The sequence below is a fragment of the Centropristis striata genome, chromosome 24 (assembly GCF_030273125.1).
Source record: "Centropristis striata isolate RG_2023a ecotype Rhode Island chromosome 24, C.striata_1.0, whole genome shotgun sequence".
Taxonomy (NCBI): Eukaryota; Metazoa; Chordata; class Actinopteri; order Perciformes; family Serranidae; genus Centropristis; species Centropristis striata.
In genome coordinates, this window is record NC_081540.1 from 6,209,033 (window position 1) to 6,232,129 (window position 23,097).

A 23,097-nucleotide genomic window follows, 5' to 3' on the forward strand; every position below is an offset into this window, starting at 1 on the left:
GTCGATTTTTTGTCAAAAATGGGAAATTTTAAAATTGCTAAAAATGCACAAAAAATGTCCAATTATAGCCTCTTGATACATGTTAGAGCATAATTTGGCCAGAAATAAGAAAACATACCATATTTTGAGATGTCCAAAATTTGAAATTTGAAACAGATTCAGCATTTTAAATCTCATAAATCTACGCATTTTTTTCTCGTAGATTTGCCACTTTAATCTCGTAAACTTTGTTCTCAAAATGTTATTTTCGTATATTTTTTTTTTTTTTTTTTTTACACATTCTGGCTGTATGTAATATCCTCCAATATTCTCTAGGGTTGAAATTTGGAATTTGCAAGTATTTCAATGAGTGTCCTATTAAGGGTTAAAGTGGTGAATCTGGGAGAAAAAAAGTTGCTTTTTCCCCAATTTTTTTCTCGTAAATCTGCAACTTTTTTCGCACAGATTTGCAGCTTTAAATCTCTTAAATCTGCAACTTTTTTTCTCGTGGATTTGCCACTTCAATCTAGTAAATTTGCAACTTTTTTCTCGAAATATTACCTGAAGTTACCAAATATAGTTCTTTGCCTGATAAAGGGTTAAGGGTCGGGCCTCTGCAGAAATGATATGAAAATCAATGTGCAATATTAAATCAAGACAAACGACCAGCTGGAAGTCTTCTTGCTACATCGAGAGGCTTTGCATTGCATTCATCACTTCCATCATTCTGACCATTAGAAACAATACGGCACATAGAAAAATAACGGCAAATTAAACTTTTTATTTTATTTTATAAAAATAGGTCGAAGCGTAGATCTGAGGGTTAGCTTACAAACAGCTGGTTGCTGTAATTTCTGGATACCACTACGTGCAACAACAGACTATAATAACACCATTTTGAGAGTATCGGGCGGTTTTCTATGACATATTATATTTCATTCCTGTACCATCTTTCTCTCACCTTTCTAAAAGAGTCCCAGAGCACAAAGGAGACACAGGACTGCACGCCTTTTCATCTTTGTGTCACAGTGAACCAGAAAATAACAGGCAACATTAAAGATGTATTATTCTGAAATTGTCTATTCTGCAAAACGAGTACTTTTATTTTGTAGGATTTTGAATGCAGGATGTTCACTTGTAACCTATTTATTTATTTAATCACTTCACTACTTTTATTCATAACAGATCTGAGTTCTTCTTCCACCACCACATATGCTTAGTTATAGCCCACATTAAAAGGAGTCAGTTATTCATTCATTTATTTATTTTAAAAGGCAAGAAACATATTGCACACAAGTGAAAACACTTATCATATGTTTATGGGAATCAGAGAATAAATTATTGAAATTTACTTAAAGAGTAGATCATTGGAAATTATGTTGGAGTTGGAGTCTGCATTAATGCAGAACAGTATAACTAACCTACACACAGCAGGCACTTTAACACAACACAAGCACACAGTGCATCAGGTAGATGTCCATTGAACAATAAATAACATTAGTACACAAACATTGAACATTAAAGTGCAAAATTACAATCACTTATATATTATGTCTATAATGAAAATTAAATATTGCAGTAACATAAAGCCAGATGTGCTAATTCTGGTTTAAAAAAACAACTTATTTCTCTCACATCTCAATTTAATAGAACAGATAAATTAATAAACAGTGGTAATTTCCTGTGCAAATAATAGAATAAATTCCTGGTACTCATGTGATCTTCCACAAAAGCACATTAGAGGGCGCCATAGCTCCACCAGCATTTCTTATTTTCATCAAAACAGAAAGCAAGCCTGTACTATTGCACTGTGCTGAAATAACTCTAACTCTGCTCAATGTTTTACATATCAGATAAGCTCAGATGCGGACCAGTATAACCCACATGCTTGTCACTGTACACAGAAACTCTGGTAATACTCCTATGAAAAGTTGCGTCTTTACATTCTACAAAGCCTGACAAGTGCTTTGCGTTTAGCTCCATAAATAAAGTTAAAGTGCTGAGGATTGAAATTCACCAGTGGAAAATTTAGGTAGCAGCTTTTAGCTTAACTCGCTGTTATTTTAAAGTTGGAATGAAAAAGAAAACACAGATATTTATAATGCTTGCTTGTTGCCTGTGTGAAAGAGTCCAAAGCATTTTCATCAACGGCTCAGATTCAGACGCTTTTTCTCCTCCCTCTGCGTATCATATTGACCAACAAGGCACCAATTTTCTGCGGTTTTTGAGGTCAAGGGACGGTGTGTCAATTTCCGCTGGTTACATGCACAAAGGCTTTTCAAAATAAACTTCCGCTTTTACAGGAAACGCTTGACTAACATGAGGGTCAAAGATTAGGGTTGGGTTAATAAACATGAAGCTTGACTCCACATAACAAACATTGGGTCAAAGTCCAGAGTTTGTTTGTCTTTGTATTATTTCCGTTTACTCTAAGCGTCCAAGTTGCTAATCCTTTTTGACATACACTGCTTAACAAATTTATTCGACCACCGGTTTGTGCCACAGCCATCCTAAATTAATAGCATTAGTAAATACCAAAATAATTGTTTATGTAGAAGCTGCTTAACCAAAATTATATTTTTAATGCTAAAATAGAATTATTATTATTATCCTATATAAGAATTTTCAAATGTACTTTTTTTTTTTTTTACTAAAAAAGTGTGAAAATAGTAAAGCACATTATTATTTCTTGATTAAGATGTCAAATTATAGTTATTTACTTGCTTTTCTTAACAGAAAAGTTAGTTTTAGTGGTTGAATAATTAATTTCTGACTCCTCCGAGTCAACTGTTATGTTATTATATTATCAATAATGTTTTTTTGTTTTAAACAAGCTTTTGAAAGATTTTTGTTTTCTCGTTTTTATGACAAGTGGTCTAATAAATTTGTTAAGAATTGTATATTTCAATGAAAATACAAAGAAAATATATTTCACTATGTGTTATTATTTTTGCTCTTCTACATATGCACTCTTAATTCTTAATTTTATGCTTCCTGTTTTATTTACAGTGACCCAACTTTTTTGGAATGGGGGTTATAGTTTTGTCACCAGGTTTAAAGTAAATGTAAAGCGTGGTACGTTTCATACAGTAAAGCTGCCGTGTCGGTATCTGCTGAGTGAGACCATCAAACGGGCTCATCATTTCCCATGCAACTCTTTACCCTGCAAAGAAGACAGAAACATTTTTTTACCAATAAGAACAATTATGCATTTAAAAGCACATTGAAATATGTCTAACTGTGAAGTATCTCACCTTCTTCGCTTCGTTGCAGCAGCAATAACGATGAAGCAAACAAACACTACAGTGGTGATAACCAGTGCAATCCCTGAAGTAGACAGTTCTTCCCCTGGAGACAGACAGCACAGCAATGAAGTCAATTATATCATCATATAATCATCTTGTTCCCAGAAGAGGAAGAGGGATTTTTTGCAGGGTGATATTTCTACTTTTAAATGCTGAGAACTTCCCTGATCCATCAAGATGATCTCTCCCCAGACAGGGAATGACACAATTCATTGTACTGTTACAGGTTTTTCTTGAATATGAAAGTTAGTTGGAAGAGAAACTAAAACTACTGTAAATAAATGAGTCACTGCTGGCACTGAATCACACAGTGCAGCGTCACTAACTGGATTTTAAGAGTCCTTACTGTAATCCTGGCTCAGCTGACGGTGTGACAGGAAGTGAAACTATCTAAGACACAATAAATCATCTCATTATGATGATGTCATTGCTCAGAGTCACCGATTGACTATGTAAAGAACATAATATCATTTCCTCCTTTTGTACAACAGTGACGGTTGAGTTGATCGCCAGTACACAAGCCTGATTTACAGCTCATGATGCTACACACCCATTGAACAGCATTCAATTGAAACCAAACTAATCAGAAAAACTAATTGAACCCAAACTAATCAGAAAAAACCCAAATGAAAATATACAGTCATGGAAAAAAATATTAGACCACCCTTGTTTTCTTCAATGTCTTGTTCATTTTAATGTCTGGTACAACTAATATGAAGGTACATTTGTTTGGATAAATATAATAATAACACCAAAAATAGCTCATAATGGTTTAATTTAAGAGCTGATATCTAGCCATTTTCCATAGTTTTCTTGATCATGATTTTGGTTATTATTAAGAAAACCATGGAAAATGTCTAGATATCAGCTATTAAATTAAACTTTTATGAGCTTTTTCTGTTGTTATTATTATATTTATCCAAACAAATGTACCCTTACTTGTACCAGGCATTAAAATGAACAAGAAATAGAAGACAAAGGGTGGTCTAATAATTACTTCCATGGCTGTATATCAGCGTGAAGACAACCTAAAATGACAGAATCAAAAAATATTTGACGTGTATTTGATTTTTTAGCATGTCCCATCTACGATCATGGAGGTTACTGCAGCCAGCCACTAGGGGGCGATCAACATATTTGGCTGCACTACAATTCTCATTCAATCCATGTAATTGTGAGCCAAGAAGCAGCAGGATTTTATGCAATAAGATGCTTTTTTGGTATTAGGTAAGAGAAGAAAAAAGCGTTGTGGAAACAATATGAAAATGCTTTTTGAAAGTAATGGGAACAATTGGGTGGGAGATGTCTGCAGTGTCCCCAGTGTAAGTGGCACTTATGACACCACAAAGTACAAAATGCAATGTAATAAAATGACTAATGGGTACTTAGTGGGCAGATCTCTTCCAGTCAGTCAGGATGATTAAGCAAATTAGTGGGAATTTTTCCAAGAACCTGATCTTCCAGCACGCTAGAACAACATTTATTCTACTGGCAGGTGACTTTGAATGTTGACACACTAAAGCAACATTACTACAACTCGTTACAAGATGATTGACATGCTTACCCTTTTCCTTTTCCTTTTCCTTGTTCCTTTCAGGTAAAGAATAAAAGATCCTCTCCCGCCTTTGACCTGTCACTCCCTCGTTCAGCAGGCAGTCCACATGTCCCGTCCACTCTGCAGGTAGTTTCAGAGTGATGTTTCTGCTGCTGGTAAACGTGGGGTCACCATTTGTTACTGTAGTAGTCTGTGTTTGGTGCACCTGAGTGGCAGCAGGTGAGTAGTCCCACCGAATGGTTGGAGCTGGTTTACCTGTAGCAGAGCAGCTGAACACCACCTCCATGTCTTCGTCATCGTCATCCTCTTCGCTGCTCTGAGGGTGCACGCTTGTTTCCACCTTGGATATTCCTTCACAGAGAATTCAAATGAGTCTTTTTTGACGGCTGAAGCCATTTTCACAGTTTGATCACTTGAATGCTAATAATTAACAGCAGTGGTTCCCAACCAGCCCTGTCAGATTAACTCACACTCCCCCTTCATTAAGTCCCAATGCTCAAAATTTATCATAACATTCAATGTAAAAAATGTCTATATATATTTCAACTGTCTTTGTATGTATCAAATATCAATGTATGATTAGGCTAAACAGCTAAATAGTTTGCTGAAAGAAATGGATAAATGGCTAAAATAGTTGGCTTGAAGTAATGAATAACATTAAATTGTTGAAATAGTTTGCAGGAGTAATGGATAAACAGTTGAAATTATACTTTACTTTTTTTTAACTTCTTTTTACTTAACGTAATGTTAATCATTACTTTCAACTAACTAACTTTACCCCTTTATTCTTCTTTCTGCTCATCATTTATTATTTATTTCTACTTTTACTTTTAGCTCATCCATGAACTGTTAATTTATTACTTTTAGCTACATTTATAAACTTCTGTTCTTGGCCTTACATAACTGCAGCATGTAGCCTAGTTTTCAGGTCTTATAGCTGCTATAATATCAATATTTTTTTAATTAGTTGAGGTGTTCCACCATTTTTCCATGAACAGCTGAATAACCTTCCCCCTGGGGGGCTGGTAGGTTACCCCTGGTTGGGAATCACTGCTGCACAGAGTAAGAGCAATATAAAAAGCTACCAAATTAGCAACAAAACAAAAAAAATCTAAATTCTGGTCTTCAACTAGCAAAAATAATGCTGGTATTACTCTTTTATTATCCTGTTTTCCTAGAATTTTAACTTAATTACCTTGCACTGTGAGGCAAGTCTGCTTTCTTTTGGAGCCATCGGGGTAAACGTTGAAAGAGCAAATGTAACAGCTCTCATCCCCCCATGTGACGTTGGACAGAGTGATGGACGTTGAGCTCAGAGACGCCTCTGTGAAGATCACTTTTCCCCTGTAAGGATCATTTACTTGCTGTCCAAACCGCTTGCTGTAAGTTGCCAAATTCTCAATGGACTCGTCCTTGTAGAGCCTCTGCCAGGTGACCTGCAGCACTCCTGTTAATAAATGGCAATATTCCAATCAATACATTGACTCAAGTGCTAAAGTGCAAATTTGAGACACTTTACTTGAGTTTACTGTTATTTAAGATTTTTGCATAAAACACATAAAATATGATGCTGAAATGATCTGAAATGATGACTCAATTAATCAATTTGTGTAATGTGAACTGTTTTTATGATAATTTAGGTATTTTTTCATGTAAAAATATTTTATGGTTCCACCTTCTTTTTATTATGAAGTTAAGATGTCCCTTTGGCTGCTGGGTAATATGATGGCATTTCAATATTTTTGCCATTTTTACATGAAACAATTGAATAATAAAAAATAAAAAGATGAATGCACAATGAGAATGTAGTCCTGTAAAATAGTCACAAATGAGCTCCGATGAGTTAAAACAGCTAAAACTGTAAAACAAGGCTTTTACAATAATTAATGAGTTTAATTTAGCATTTTCTGCTTTGAGTACATGTTTCTTTTTCCTGCTGTCCTGTACAATATTTATTTATATAATTACTTTTTATTTTATTTTTTTATTTCTTGCCCAAAGGTGCACACCCTATGTGCTTTAAACTTATAGGGGATCATGTGCAATTATGGGTATAAAGCTATTTTATTACATTTTCTAATTTTGTTCTGTCTTTTCTTTACTGTTCTCTTTGAGCTACTGTAACAAAAATAATATCATAAAGTTCTTATCTTTACTTTCATTTCAGCAACATTTTCAGTGCAGATGGTTTAGCTGTGAGTGTATTTTTCACACTTCTGAATATTTGAATATGCTTAAAAAACAAACATCCACACCTGCTGGGTTGGCGACTGCACAGCGGTAATATGCATCACCTCCATAGTTAGCTGTCGCATTTCCATAACCAGTGATCTGTGACGTGGCCACTGGAAAAATAAACACAGCTGAGTGTCAAAAAAAGAAAAAAAGAAGTACCAGCTTTGACCATGAAAACCCCCCAACACAGAACATAAATTCAGTATTGCATTCGGAAGTATTTAGACTTTTTCCACATTTTATGTTAAAATCATTTAAATTAGGTTTTCCCCTTATTAATCTGCACTCAATACACCATAATGACAAAGCAGGAACATCATTTTAGACATCTTTGCTAGTTTATTTAAAGGAATCAACTGAAATATCACACTGACATATTCAACAACTGGACTTTATTCTATCATATAATAATAAAATCAACTACAGTAGATATAGAAGCTCCTCCTGTGAGAGTCTCTTACCTTTAAACAGCATAACAGTGATTAGCAGCATGGAGAACATCTTCTCCTCCTGGTGTACAGACAACACTTTCAGTTTAGCCTCTCAGCTGTGGCTTTAAAGGCTTCTCACAAAAGGAAACTGAACGAATCAGAGAGAGAGAGACAGGGACAGAAGGGAGGAAGAGGAATTCCCCCTATGTCTCAAACGTGCAGCATGTGATCTGGAAGTATTCTGACCAACCTTTCCCCAGAACCACACCTGAAGTGTTTTGGGAAATCAAAATGCAAGACAATTCTGAATGGCTTAATATATTCTCCAGTTTAACCAGTGGTGGGAGAAGCATTCAGATCCTTTACTAAAGTAAAAGTACTAATTTCACACTGCAGAATTACTCCACTGCATTCAAAACGTACTTAAAAGTACAAAAGTATCAGCATTAAATTGTAATTAAAGTATAAAAAGTAAAATAACTTGTTGTGCAGAATGTCCCCACTCAACTTTTTTTGGAATTAAGGCTGCAATGAAGTAAAAGTATTCTACTAATTTAAAAATTTAAAAATGCTTATTTCAGCAAAAGTATACTCCAAAAAGTACAAAAGTGAAAGTATTCAATATGCAGGCAAACAGGCTTTTCGTTATTACGTATTATTAGATTATTATTATTGATTCAGCACTGTTTCTGCCTGCATTAGAGCTAATTTTATTTATGATGCTATTGGGAGCTATTTACTGTATACATATTTAATGGATTTCATATACTGATACTGATAAATTGGCAGAAAATAAATGCACAAAGTACAATATTTCCCTCTGAAACATTCAATAAAAACAATAAAGTGAAGGAAAAGTAGCTCAAAACTGTTAAGTTACAATAATGGAGTAAATATATGTAGTTCACTTTCAACTATTTACTGTTTACATGATATGAAAACAGACTATAATGCTGGACTATTAGGGAATACATATTGAATATTGATAAGAAATAGTTTATGAATGAAATCATTTATTAGCTGGGTGCAACAATGCAATAAAAGGTCATCTTAATTTATCATTGGGACTTTTTCAACCTGATTTGAAACCAGGTTTCTACATTTGTTATGACTACAACTGTGAAGTCCAGTTAGTTGTATATTTACTGTACAATTGCACAAGTCCAGGAAGCGGTTAAAAAAAAAAGCCCAAATGAGAAGCAGAAGTCCCCCTGCTGCGCATGCTGTGGCCTCTGGTGTTTCGAGGTTTGAATATTTCCCCATGAAGTATGTTATCAAATTCTCAAAAGTGCGATAAAACACATGTGCTACTTGACATTTGTCGCTTCAAGTGACATGGAGGGAAAATCCACCGCGATTAGAAGACAGATTATATATTACACTTCTGTAAAACAAGTGAGGAAAACTATACTGCATCATGCAAGCAAGTTCATGTTCCAGTCAGGTCGTGAAAGTGTCCGATAATGGCTCTATTACCATTTCCTTCACTAATCGGCCACTCTGCCCCTGCTCAGCTTTACCACATTAGTTTGAGAGTAATTCGCGGTCAATAATTGCAAATGTTCCACATGCATATTTTGATGTGGTATTACAGGCAAACAGGAAACTCTTTTGGTTTAATGTAAAGGATGCATCATCATGGCTGTGTGTTGGGCCACTTATGTTGCATGTAAAGCAGGGGTGTCAAACTCTGGCCCGCGGGCCAAATTTGGCCCGCAGTGTAATTTTATTTGGCCCGCGAGCCAATATCAAATTATTATATTATTATTGTACTATAAAAGCTGACAAGCCAGTATTATGCGGCGCATTTACCGCTAATACTAGATTTATTATTGTTATTTTATTTTTTAATGTATTAACCTGTTGAAAAACTTTATTTTGATATTTAAATCAGAAGGATGCAAATAGAAAAGAGTTAAAAAAAAAAAATTATTTAATTTTTTTTTAATAAATTAATGACATTGATGTGTTTTTTATATGAAATTTGATTTTGCATGTCTGGACTATTAGTTATATATTGTATGTTTATAAGCGTTGCTGGTTCCATATTTAATGTTAAAGCAAAATATATATTATATATATATATATTAAAAGGTTTATTTGTTCAATGTTGGCCCGCGATTTTATTCAAGTTTTAAATTTTGGCCCATTGTGTATTTGAGTTTGACACCACTGATGTAAAGGGTGGATTCACTCATTCATTATCCTCAAACGCTGGTCCAAGTCGGGTCACGGGAGGCTGGAGCTGATCCCATTGGGCGGGTTCACTGGACAAGTCGCCAGACAAAACATTCACGCTCTCATTAACTACTATGGGCAATTTAGAGTCACCACTAACCCCCGTGTCAACCTGGTCTCACAGGAATCCGTGAAATAGCCACGGAATCACTCAAATTTCCGTGAAACTGTCACGGATTTCGCTACAATGCAAGTTAATGACAGTCATATCCCGTGGCTATTCCAACATACAAAGTGATTATGTACATTCACTGAGTGAAGAATTAGAAAATAAAACATATACTTCTCACTAGAAATGCGATCAAAATCCATTTTTATGCAGAAACTAAGTCAAAATATTTTTTTTTTTCACTAAAAATGAGAGAACTGCCATGTTTTTTGTTCTGACCGCCGGGACCTTAAAAGTCACGTGATTTGGAACAAACCAATAGGAAAAAATATCCATGGAATAGCCACGGGATATGACTGTCATTAACTTGCATTGTAGCGAAATCCGTGTCAGTTTCACGGAAATTTGAGTGATTCCGTGGCTATTCCACGGATTTTGAGTTAAGCAAATCCGTGGCTGTTTCACGGATTCCTGTGAGACCAGGTTCCCCGTGTAGCCATGGGTGGATTCAGTTCTTTCTCAATCATATTTCATTTTCATTTCTTTTTAAAATGACACAATCTTATTCCATTTATTTGTAAGATGTCTGTCTCAGTATTCCTCATAATGTGCCCAATGACACATACCTGCTGAGCAGGAATCTCTGTCACAATGAAACTGATATTTTATCTCCAGGAAACCCAACAAAGAACACAATCTCGAGGACATTCTGGTTGCATACTTTGATAAGAATCAGGATACAGGCACATCAAAGGAAAGATAAGAGTACGGTCAAGTTTAGTTCATCGTCAGTGTATTATGTGGAGTAGATGGCGGTCAGCACGCCTCCAGTTGGTAGAAGCATGCCAACAATGTGCTGTGGTGGATGCAAAACACTTTTTTAAACACCTTAAAACAAAGCAATATCCGTCCAAGTCTATGTTATTTTTAAAAGATTCTTAGTAATCTATGCTTTCGTCAAAGCCACCAGACTCCATTGACAAAAACCTAAATTTCACCTCTTTAAACACTGGAGTTGCTGGTTTTCTGCCGCCTCAATCAGTTAGTCAGTTTGTGTTATTGTGTGACTTTGTTGTTTTAAAAAAAAGTTTTCTATTGCTTCTCCAAAGTCACATAATAACACATACAAACAATCGCAATAGTCTGGTGGCTTTCAACCTAGGGTTAGGTTAGCACATGATGCTTCCGCATATTTCTCATAACTGAATTATTATGTAATCTGTTTACAAAATTCATGCCAAGTCACTAATTCCTGTTAAGTACTCTTATATACTTGGAAAGAACCTAACTCCTTCCTGTTTGGAAGGTTAATTCCGTTCATTATGACAATGTCACGCTCTGGGAATAATGTTAAGCAATGGCAAAAAAAATTAATTAAACAGACTGAAATCCAATACTCTTTTAAAGTAATGAACTGCCAGCGAACTCTCCTCAATAAATTCGTTTTATTTACTGTATTATATTTATTCATGCTATAAAACCCTGGGAAGTGATTAAGATTACACAGCTCCAAGGTTTTTATCTAGATAGTAAGAAGAGCATTACAAATTAATTACATCTAAATACATAATGTCATGTAAGGTTTCCTGGTAATTGACAAGTTCCTCTCTAGCAGCAAGTTGTAGTTATTAGAGGTGGGAGTCTAGCTTTCTTAAAATAAAGCTCCAATAGGCTGAGGAGGAGGATGTACTGTGATATTTTGCATGGCAATATATCGATGCATGGTGGCCAAGTATCAATATGTTATGTTCCGACAGCCTTCAGTATTTTAGTCGTTTTTGTTTTTTTCCGGAGGCTGTAGCGGGCTCACTTTATAGGAATATACTGGAGATACTGGTATCATATGAAACTAGAAGATCAATTGTTGCCACCCATACATGTTTGATATCAGTTAAGTTCAATTTGACTGAATACTTTGTTGGTCAGTCTGTGGGTTTGACTCTCATGGTGGAGAAATAAAAAGACTGAGGTGAGATGAATCGCAAATTGCTTAAAATCTACACAATATTGTATCGTGACACAGGTATCAGGATAAAATAAAAGTAAACATGGGGCCTCTGGTGATTCCCAACTCTAGCACTTATGGTCTATTCCAAATTTATTATAGCTGGGAAGTACCTGTGCTACCTTACCTGACAGCTGGGACATCTGTAATCATAAACCATGTGACATCAAAGCAGAGCTGGTGGCTTGTGGTTTACCAGCAAGCATGACAGTGTGCCACTATTACAGCTCCAGCCCTGTGATCTAGATCTAACCAGAGTGTGTCTATTATTATTTTTGTTTAGTTCCACTTCTCTGCTTATGAAACTTATCTCTGTGCACCATTTGTAGATGGTCACAGCCTGTCAGCCAGCTGCAAAACAACTTCAGGATTTGACACATTGTGTCTTTCTGTGGAAGCCTTGAATTCAAGTTAAATGATGTTTGACCCAGCCATCTCTGTGATTAACATCAGGATGTCTCTGAAGCCCTCTGGTATGACAAACATTTAATTTGTTTCTTGTGTAAAGTCCAAGGAAATAACATGACAGGAAGCTACACCTTTAGCCTATACCCCGAGGTTTTGTTATCAGTGACAAAGCAATGTGATGTTAAGGTGTTCCCCACTGGCCGCTGATAAGGAAGTGAAAGTCTCCAGCCAACGCAACACTTTATACTTGAAGAACAGTGGTCACGTCCTGCTGTTGAAAGGCATGCAAGGAAGCAGCCAAGTGGTTTTAAAGTGTTTTGTTTTGACAAATGCTTATATGAGTTCTTATGGATGGTATTGACAAATGACCTATTCTGTCATTTGGGATGGATATCTTGTTGTGAAAACAAAACAAGCTGTTTCAGAGAGGGAAAAAGATGGTATCATTGCTATACTCAAGTCATATTTAAGGGGGTCGGTGCAACTCCATGCCCTGGTGTCCAAGGGGGAAACATGTCTACAGAAAACACAATCAGGCCAAACGCTGAACCTTGGGGAACACCACAAAACAGGTTTTCAAATGAGGAGGTGAGATTCTGTTCATGCATCATTCATAGATTAGCTTGCTTTGCCTCAGTGTTGTTGGAACTTGTCTCAATTCTGTTTTGATGCTTAAAGACTGATATGTGGTTGAAAAACGCAGACCTTGTCACATGTAGATGCTGAATTTGCGGTTCCAATCAGAACAGCTGACTACATTCCCTCAACAGTGCTGATACACTTTGTTTTCACGAACCTTAATAATACCTACAGTAAGTGAACTGTCTTGAACATGAGCACAAACAACTTCCAAAGAAGAATTGCAGAATATATAGAGCAGATGTTCATGACCAACCAGTTTTACTTCCTCTTTGATTCTCACGAATGCTATAGGGGAAGACCAGAGACAACAACAATAACAACAACAGAGTGTTTTTAAGTGAAAATGAAAGAAATTCTCCTAATCCTTCATCATGTTTTGGATTTATGTAAAAACAACTGGTGCTTTTTGGTTGTTAATGTTGATTTATGAAGCATTTTTATAGGCACAATTTGGATAGGCTAAAAAAAACCAGCATCTGTGATGGTATGGGGGGTGTCAGAGGGTAACGTGCACATCTGTGAAGGCAGCATTAATGCTGAAAGGGGCGTACAGGTTTTGGACCGACAAGGTCTTTTCAAGGGACGTTCCTGCTTATTTCAGCAAGACAATGCCACATTCTGCACGTGTTACAACAGCATGGCTTCAGAGGAAAAAGGGAAGGTACAAGACTGGCGTGCCAACAGTCCAGACCTGTCTACCAATGAAATTGTGCGGCCAATTATGAATCTCGAAATACAACAACAAAGACCTGAGACTGCTGAGCAGCTGAAGTCATACATCAAGCAAATAGTGTCTGCAGTTCCTAAATACTGACTGTTGTTAAAGATAAGGTACAGTGGTCCTGAGAGCTCAGCCTGCTGCAAACACAAGCAAATAAAGAAACATCCTCACCACCTTATCAACACAGGCAGCATTTAGAAACCGTAAGCAGTTAGACGACGCACACATCAACTTCACAAAGCACTAAAACATCAACTCGACATTAGAGATGCTGTCTCAGATAACAAGCTGCCATGTGCATCCCTGATTAGCGTCCCCTGGGAACACTTTCTGTTGTGTTGTGAGCTTCTTGCAGCGCTTTTTCCGTTATGCTGCACAAAGGTTGTCAAGTTGTTTTTTAAAATTTGCACATTTTCTCTCAGCTCCACTGCAAAAAAAGTGATGTAACACATTGATGAACATGCCCCTATCTCATTAAATGTATTGCTTTGTACAGAGAATAAATTGAATACATGTCAAAAAAAGATTTACAATTGATCAGTTTTATTTCCATTTCAGACCATATCACATGTTACTTTTTTTCACACCACATGTTACTTTTTTGGAATCAGGGTTATAAAATTATAACCTGCATTAAAAATAAGTAATCTATAATATTTTTAATTAAAAAGCATCCCAATCACTGTCTCCTAAAGTACACTTTAATTATTCTAATTAGAAATGTTCATATTTAAAATCTGATTGAGAGATATTAAAAAAGAAGAGCACAAAAACTTGGTTTAAACTGTTTATTAATACATAATATAATACCAGATTTTAACATGTATAATTTACATAAAGGACTGGAGGGAAAGACAGAAGCTGTTACAAAAGAAAACAGTGCCACCTTGTGGACAACATGACTCTTTTCACTTGTAATATACTGAATGTGGCTCTTTCGTGGAAACGTGTGAATTATTAGTGTGAGAGACATTTAGTCTGACAGTTGAGTAAAGCCCGCCCTCCGTCTGTATGAAGGTCCCGTATGGCTCGATGACCTCTGGCTCCTGCAGACAGATATGCAATTAAAAAATATAAAATAAATCACATAAATGAAGAAGATATAAGATGTTTCAGTAAATTACCGTGTTTGGATGAATGCTCAGTGGCTCTGGTTGTTTTCTGTTGGGTCAAACAACAATATATTAGTAATGAATCTTAACATTGTTTCTGTTTTTATAGACAGGAGGAGAATTTAAAAGCTGTAGTCTCTTACCTGTGACGCAGACTTCTGTAGATAAACCCCAAGATAACTGCAGTTATAGTGATGACTATAGTTATACCAATCAATGAAAAAAATGAAATATCTATTTGTGGTGAACTGTGTCCGTCTTTGTTCTCCGAAACATCTTCCACTGTGATATTCAGATGGAGAATCTCTGTTCCCTCATGACCTGCACACTGACAGGTGTAGAGTCCACTGTCCTCTGGTGTTAAACTGGTCAGGTGGAGAAACACAGTCTGATTCTCTTCCATAAAGGTGAAACTGGAGTTACATTTGTCCTCAAAGCCCCTTTCATATATATACAGCAGATGACACTCTTCTCCTCTGTTCCTCTCTGTTCTGATCTTACATATTATAAGTTCGAAGTCACTCAGAGTTGCATTCTTGCAAATTGGAGTGAAATCTGGTTCTCTCCTGATGGTTTTCACAAGAGTCACTGCAAAAAACACAATCTAAGTTAGTGATAGCTGTAATTTTGCATTTTTGCATTTCCATAGTCATTGTAAAGGCATTCAGTGAATAATAATACATTTTTACTGCCTCATAACTACACTCAAGAACACACAATACTTTCTGATGAATTATATCAACAGTAAAACAAAAATATTATACATGTGTCTTAGTAAAAGTTGACTGAGGCATATAATACATTATGACGAGAAATAAAAAACGCAACTATCAAATGCAAACAGCGATTACTCCCAAAAGCCAATGTTTGAAAAAATTAAAATGCAAATGCAACAAAAGTGGCCTCTGGGATACATGAAACATGACCTCCAGAGGCCCTCCCAGTTGAGACAAAGAGACACAGTGCCCTCTAGAGGATAGTTCCAGTAGGGAAAACATGATAAGGTACCCTTAAATTATAAAAAAAAAAAAAAAAAAAAACATTATAAAGTGTCCCTTTGGGTGCCCTTACCTGGAGAAACCGTGACAAAGTGACCTCTTGGGTACCCTAAAATAAAAACAGAATTTTATTAGAATGCCTTTAAAATTTGAGAAATCAATGCAAATTTGTGCTGCAGCATTTTTGCATGAATATGTATCACACCTTACTTCTTACTAACAATGAACCACTATAATAAACCATGCATTTTTATAGATAGATCATTATGTCGGCCTAATTTATTGCATGGATTATTATAGCCTACTATGAATTGTGCATAAATCATCATAGCGTATTTTAAGCCCAACAAAGTAGCGTTCATAAGACATTTAAACTTTTTAAATGTTTTATGAGAAAGCATCATAAGAGCAAAAAAAAAAAAAAGTATAATGTTATAAAAGTATGAAGTACTTAAGTTGTTCTGCTGCACTTTTTATATATCATATTATTATAGTAAAGACATTGACAAGGGCAGAAATAATAATTTTAACCTGTACAAATCTCCAACTTTACCTCTAGATACTCAACCAGCCTGAGGAAGGATCATTTTACTGCTTCTCAAATCAGCACAAACAGTTTTTAGCTGTGCTAACATAATGCTCAGGTGTTTTAATGATCAATGAGCCTTTCAACACTATAAACTTATAAATAAATTGTGGATTTACACAATGTGCCACTGGAACACAGGACAATATATCATAGATATTTCATAAGAAAATCAGCTGTTTCCAGATTCAATAGTCATTTACCACATTAACAATGTCTAGACTGTGACAGACAATGTCTTATTTTAATTGAAAAAAATTTGTGCTTTTTATTTTTATTTTATTTTTAAAAGAGACATTTCTATGTCTGTTCAATGTGAAGCACTCGGTGCCTGTAATTTCTTTTTTGCATAGCACTTTTTTGATGCATTTAAAGTATCGAAATAGTTTATTAAGTTTATTAAAGTTTAGTATCATTATTATTGTGTTTGAGTGTCGTCATGAAGCAGTAAAATTTTCTATTAATGCCCTCATTACCTTTCCAGAAAATGTTTAGTTTTACACTTTGAAACAAAACAGGAATACAAGCGAAACAAACAGCATACATTTCTTGTTATATAAATAAGTTTCCTACATTACCTCCACTGTCGAAACACACAGTCAGCGGTAGAAGCAGAACAAAACATTTCCATTTTGCCAAACCGGTGAAGAAGCAACGGCTCCGAGCATTTCCCAACATCTTGTACTGAAGTCTGTTCAGTGTGCTCTGCTCTCTGGCTACCTACAGCTCCGACTGGTACATAGCTCTGAGCTGACAGATAAAGGAAGTGCTGCTACTGGAGCTTCTGCTTTCACACTAAGACACAAAAACTTGTTTTCTACATATCTAAGTGGCACAGCCACACTTTGAGGTCGATAAAGTCTATATGTGCTACTTAACGTGTCAACAATGCATACAGGTTGAGAGTTTTACGTCACACAGCATCCTGAAAGTGACGGGTTTGCTTTTGTGGTCAACACATATTTAGAGGCCTGAGCTCGAGCTGAGAATAGAAAGCTGCAGGGTCTCAGTGGCTCGTTGGAATTTATGTCCCTCGCATCTTTTAGTGTGTAGGTGACAAAAACACCTCTATGTTCACATGAAGACACAATGTAGCCTAGTTGTCATCACAATAAAATATTCTGCATGCATGCAAAATGTAATTATAATCATTTGGGAAATTAATTCTTCAGTTCGTAGCACTTATACAGTTCTAATGGCTGAGTTCTAATAATAAATCACTTAGAATCAACATTGCACTAATCATAGCCATTGTTGGCCATTGTTTGGCCTCATGCATGAATTGTCTGTACTCACAAATATAATCTTAAATTTAAGAACTTTACTTTCGTACGTCCTGTTTGTTCTTGGGTAAGATCAAAATTTAACAGTGCCCTGGACACGTAAGCAGACATGCACAAAAGTCAACTTGCATATTAATAATGATGATAACGCAATTTAAAAAAAAAACCCACAGAGACATTATTATTCAGGCCTATTCTTTTAATAATTTGGAAATTTTACACATAATAAAGATGATGCCTGAAAAATGAAGCAGACGAGGATGTCCTTATGCTTATTTTATCTATCTTTTTTTCCTCTAACACACCATTGTACTGTGAGAACTGTATTTCAATCTCTTGTACATATGGAAAATTGACAATAAAGTTGACTTTGACTTGACTTTGAAGTGCCTTAAACCTGTATTCTTTCTAATGGCCACCAGGGGGCGACTCTGCTGGCTACAAAAAGAAGTCCAATTGGGTGGAAGTCAATTAAATGAGCCAACTTTTGACTTGTTTCATTGCCTCAAAAACATTTTCCGAATGAGTTTAATGGTCTCAATTGTTGGTTTAGCATCTTATTCAATACAGCATGATGTTCATTTAGCAAATTGTGGTCCAATTTACAGTAAAATTTGTAAATTAAGCAGGGTATGCTTTAGTGCACTGCTAGTGATTGGCACAGTGGACTGTGTGATTTTGTCTATGAACTCTTTCCCAGTTTGTTTTCACTTCAACAAAGTCAATTTAAAGGCCTTATTTCAGCTGCTTGCTAACCAAGCCAGCGCTAGCATTAGCTGGCGTGGAGCCATTCTGGCTCCTGATCCGTTCTATGCATGAACTGGTTGCAAAAAAAACATTATGGCAGCTAAACTGAAGTGGCAGATCCCAAACTAAAGACGACGTTATGGCAAGTGGACATTTTCTTTCTTTTTCTTTCCCTAACCTTTCTTTCCTCTTTTCCCCTAACCCTAAAGATCACAGCCTCATTATATATATATGACATGGCATTTGCTTTATTTGTGAAGAAATACATCATAATCTATTCAAAATATAATTAACAAGATCACACATGTTATACCTGTGCTACACTATATCAGAGTGCTGTGTGCTTTTTATTAAATAAAAAACAAAACAAGAAATAGGCCTAATTTCACAATTAAGTGCATGCATCATATACCCTTATTTTTACCTTTAAAACTTTCTCTCAAGTCAAACACAAAAGCAAGAAGAAAGGATGGGCATTTACCTTCCACAGTGATTTTCAGATGGAGAATCTCTGTTCCCTCAGCACCTGAACACTGACAGGTGTAGAGTCCACTGTCCTCTGGTGTTAAACTGGTCAGGTGGAGAAACACAGTCTGATTCTCTTCCATAAAAGTGAAACTTGAAATACATTTGTCCTCAAAGCCCCTTTCATATGAATACAGCAGATTACACTCTTCTCCTCTGTTCCTCTCTGTTCTGATCTTACACACTATCAGTTCGATGTCACTCAGAGTTGCATTGTTGCAAATTGGAGTGACATCTGATTTTCTCCTGATGGTTTTCACAAGAGTCACTGCAAAAAAAATGGAAAGTTAAGAAACTACTTGTCATTGTAACAAACTGAATAACTCAAATAAAACTGTGTAATCAAAAAAAAATGCTCCTGTACCTTCAGGGTCAAAACACAAACACAGTGAGAGAAGCAGAACATGAACAAGAGTCAGTTTATCCATAATGATAATAACAGAGAGGTCTGAGTAACCGTCTCACTGTAGAAAGGGTGAGGGCAACAGTGACCTCAAACCTAAAATACCTTAAAAGTATGTGAGCTCTTAAAAAAGGAAGTACCAAACATGGCTGCTTATACTTTGAGGTTAAGACACTCAATTTTTTTTATTTTCTGCAACATTTGTTATTAACAAACAAGCTTCATATAATGTCCATTTAATACAACCTTGACGTTAAAGATCAGGTACAGAAAGGTAGCTTACCTGGTTTCAGCATTGTGGAATACAAAAAAAGAACGAGCTAAAACATCTATTTCCCTCTGTAGTTTGATGTGGTTAAAAAAATAAATAAATAAATAAAAAAGTAAACAAGTTTTAGCACAGCCAGCAGCTCACCTCATGGTATTAGATATGACTAGCACAGGCTCACAGTGAGGATATGCAGTATATTTTATTGTGAAATGTTTAAATTAACTCCCCAATGGGCAATTACAATACAAGCCTCATTCAATTGTGGAAAATCCTGCAGAAAGTTCCAAGACAAGAAGCAAGTTGTTGGAGCAAAAACAGATTGTGCTTTTGTGCATTTTTATTGAATAATAAATGATTGATTTACAAAATAACAGTACAAAATTAACCCCCCCTTAACTTTTTTAAAAATTCCTTTAACAATGATACATTTATTAATACTTGTGAGATTAACAAAAAGCCACAACTTCCTTGATGACAGTTCTGTGAATGATACATGTCAGGGTATGTGTGTTAAAAAATAAAAGGCTACTTGAAACCCCTGAGAAAACACGATGTGATGCAGCATTTACATACAAGCTAACTCAGTCTTTTAATAAACACGTCTAAAGGATGACTGTTGCGTCTACATCTACATGAATAAAACAAAAGATTATTGCAGGAATATTATTGTCCCAATTTAATAAATTATACATCTTTACTTCCTGCTATTTGGTTTGTTTGGTTTCATGTTTTCATAATCTCTTGCATCTACTTCCTGGTAATCAAAGCGGCCCGTCACTATGTTATTTGCTGAATTTGAGATAGTTTGGTAGAGATCACTCGCTCGGTGCTGGAGGCTTGTGTAGGGCTCATCTGGATCATCTTCAACCTATAAAAGGTAAATTATCTTGATGCATTATGTTAATCATGTGGAACATAAATTAATAATATTAAACTGGCTACTTCCTGAGTTTAAAAGGTACAGAACAAAAGAAAACATTACTTACCAAAGAGCCGGGAGTTGCAGGTAATCCAGATGGGGGTGACCTTGAACTGGTTCTATAAGAAGAGATATTATAGTAAGTGAAACAACAAATACACACACATAAAAAATATGACCATTATAATATTCACTCACCCATGACGTATTCTCCAGCAGATAAAGCCAAGGACAACTCCCGTTATAATGATGACTATACTTCCACCAATGAAAAAACTCAGTTGTGTTGAATGGCCGGCCTCTTCAACCTCCAATGTACCTTATGCAAAATATAATTTATATAATCACATATTTTATATCTGTACGACACTCTTGCTGTGTGCTTTTTATTCTATGAATTAAAACTATATGAATAAGACTTATTTCACATTTAAGTGCAAGAATCATTTTAACATTTAACTCCAAACATTTAGCCAAAGTATGGGAGAAAAGCTTGAAAACAAAAGCAAGAAAAAATTATATTTACCTTCCACAGTGATTTTCAGATGGAGAATGTAGGTTCCCTCAGCACCTGAACACCCACAGGTGTAGAGTCCACTGTCCTCTGGTGTTAAACTGGTCAGGTGGAGAAACACAGTCTGATTCTCTTCCTTAAAAGTGAAACTGGAGTTACATTTGTCCTCAAAGCCCCTTTCATATGTATACAGCAGACGACACTCTTCTCCTCTGTTCCTCTCTGTTCTGATCTTACATATTATAAGTTCCAAGTCACTCAGAGTTGCATTCTTGCAAATCGGAGTGACATCTGATTCTCCCGTGATGGTTTTCACAAGAGTCACTGCAAAAAAATAGAAAGTTAAGAAACCACTTGTCATTGTAACAAACTGAATAACTCAAATAAAACTGTGTAATCAAAAGAATGAAATGCTCCTGTACCTTCAGAGTCAAAACACAAACACAGTGGCAGAAGCAGAACATGAACAAGAGTCAGTTTATCCATAATGATAATAACAGAGAGGTCTGAGTAACCGTCTCACTGTAGAAAGGCCGAAGGCAACAGTGACCTATAGCTTCCTGAAATACCATAAATGTATGTGACCTCTTCAAAAGGAAGTACAAGACGTGACTGCTTATACTTTGAGGTTTAGACACTCAATTTCTTTTTTTTATTTTCTGCAACATTTCTGATTAAAAACTGATGGCATGTTTAATATTATGTCCATATAATACAAACCGTGACATTAAAGATCAGGTACAGAAAGGGAGCTTACTTAGTTTCAGCATTGTGGAATACAACAATCGAACTAGTCAGGGCTAAAACACATCTATTTCCCTCTGTAGTTTGATGTGGTTAAAAAAAAAAAAAGTAAACCAGTTTTAGCACAGCCAGTAGCTCACATACCTCATGATATTAGATGTGACTAGCACAGGCTCAGTGAGGATACGCAGTATATTTTATTTTGAAATGTTTAAATTAACTCCCCAATGAGAACAACACTGAGAACAAAACTTACTGCCCATTAACTCTTTGAAATTCATGAAACAGTGATACATTTCTTAATACTTATGAGATTAATAAAAAGCCACAACTTCCTTGATGACAATGCTGTGAATGATACATGTCAGGGTATGTGTGTTAAAAAATAAAAGGCTACTTGAAACCCCTGAGAAGGCCTGAAACAACCAACCAGAGTGCAGCAAAACACTTACAATGACTTTAAATTGATTCTATAACAGGAGGAAAACACAATATGATGCAGCATTTACATACAAGCTAACTCTTTTAATAAACACGTCTAAAGGATGACTGTTGCTTTTACATCTACACGAATAAATCAAGATATTATTGCAGGAATATTTTTGTCCCAATAAGTCAGAAATGTCAAATTAAACATTTTTCCATCCTGCTATTTGGTTTGTGGTTTCATGTTTTCATAGTCTCTTGCATCAACTTCCTGGTTATCAAAATGGACCGTCACTATGTTATTTGCTGAATAGAGATAGTTTGGTAGAGATCACTCGCTGGTTGCTGGAGGCTTGTGTAGGTCTCATCTGGATCTTCTTCATCCTATGAAAAATAAATTATCTTAATGTATCGTGTCTTTAAAGTCTTGCAATAAGTACTTTAAGTGATTGTCTCTTCACTGCTCCTCAAATATAAGAATAAATAAACATTCGAAATACAATAGGGACCTCGCAGGTCGTTGCCTGCTCGGGCCCTAAATATGAAGTGTATACATTTATGTATACAAAATGAAAACATTACTCACCAAAGAGCCAGGAGTTTGACGTACAGATACTCCAGATGTGGTAGAAAAGCTTTAAATTAGAAAAGTTGTCAGAGTTAGAACAACATATGCACACAGATAGAAAACCGAACAAGAAAACTAAATTAGAATTATAAATGTCTCTCACCTGTCACATATGCTCCTGCAGAAAAACCCAAAAATAACTCCAATAACAAAAATGGCTCCAGCTCCCCCGATCAAAACAGCCAGATAGAGATCTTATAAAGTAAAAATGTTATATTATGTTAATGTCAGAAAAACAGAACTGGCATTTCCAGCTTTTGTAGAGAAAAATCATGATTCAGGCAAATGCAGGAAATATACTGGGTACTTTTAA

General features: G+C 35.7%; 1 protein-coding gene and 2 long non-coding RNA genes across 3 annotated transcripts; all 3 read right to left on the bottom strand.

The window, feature by feature from the left end:
• Positions 1–1,259: 1,259 nt before the first annotated feature.
• On the bottom strand, positions 1,260–12,000 carry LOC131963174 (OX-2 membrane glycoprotein-like). The gene is made up of 6 exons (XM_059328327.1): positions 11,985–12,000; positions 7,095–7,202; positions 6,035–6,286; positions 4,849–5,190; positions 3,234–3,327; positions 1,260–3,142 (listed from the first exon to the last, which is right to left on the bottom strand). The coding sequence occupies exons 1-6, from the start codon at positions 11,998–12,000 to the stop codon at positions 3,106–3,108; spliced, it is 849 nt and encodes a 282-aa protein (XP_059184310.1). The 3' UTR covers positions 1,260–3,105.
• A 2,402-nt stretch (positions 12,001–14,402) lies between these two features.
• Positions 14,403–14,951, bottom strand: LOC131963161 (uncharacterized). The gene is made up of 2 exons (XR_009390015.1): positions 14,753–14,951; positions 14,403–14,674 (listed from the first exon to the last, which is right to left on the bottom strand). It is a non-coding gene; the product is annotated as an uncharacterized LOC131963161 (long non-coding RNA).
• Positions 14,952–15,265: 314 nt separating this feature from the next.
• LOC131963110 (uncharacterized) lies at positions 15,266–17,742 on the bottom strand. Its single transcript, XR_009390004.1, has 3 exons — positions 16,903–17,742; positions 15,812–15,847; positions 15,266–15,328 (listed from the first exon to the last, which is right to left on the bottom strand). It is a non-coding gene; the product is annotated as an uncharacterized LOC131963110 (long non-coding RNA).
• Between the last annotated feature and the right edge of the window lie 5,355 nt (positions 17,743–23,097).

What these genes read in the sequence shown, in the direction of transcription:
- LOC131963174 (XM_059328327.1), bottom strand. An exon ending in GACTTGCCTCACAGTGCAAG is followed by an intron (nt 5,191 to 6,034) that starts GTAATTAAGTTA and finishes TTCTCTGTGAAG; the next exon opens with GAATATCCAAGGTGGAAACA. An exon ending in GCTGCAACGAAGCGAAGAAG is followed by an intron (nt 3,143 to 3,233) that starts GTGAGATACTTC and finishes TCTTCTTTGCAG; the next exon opens with GGTAAAGAGTTGCATGGGAA.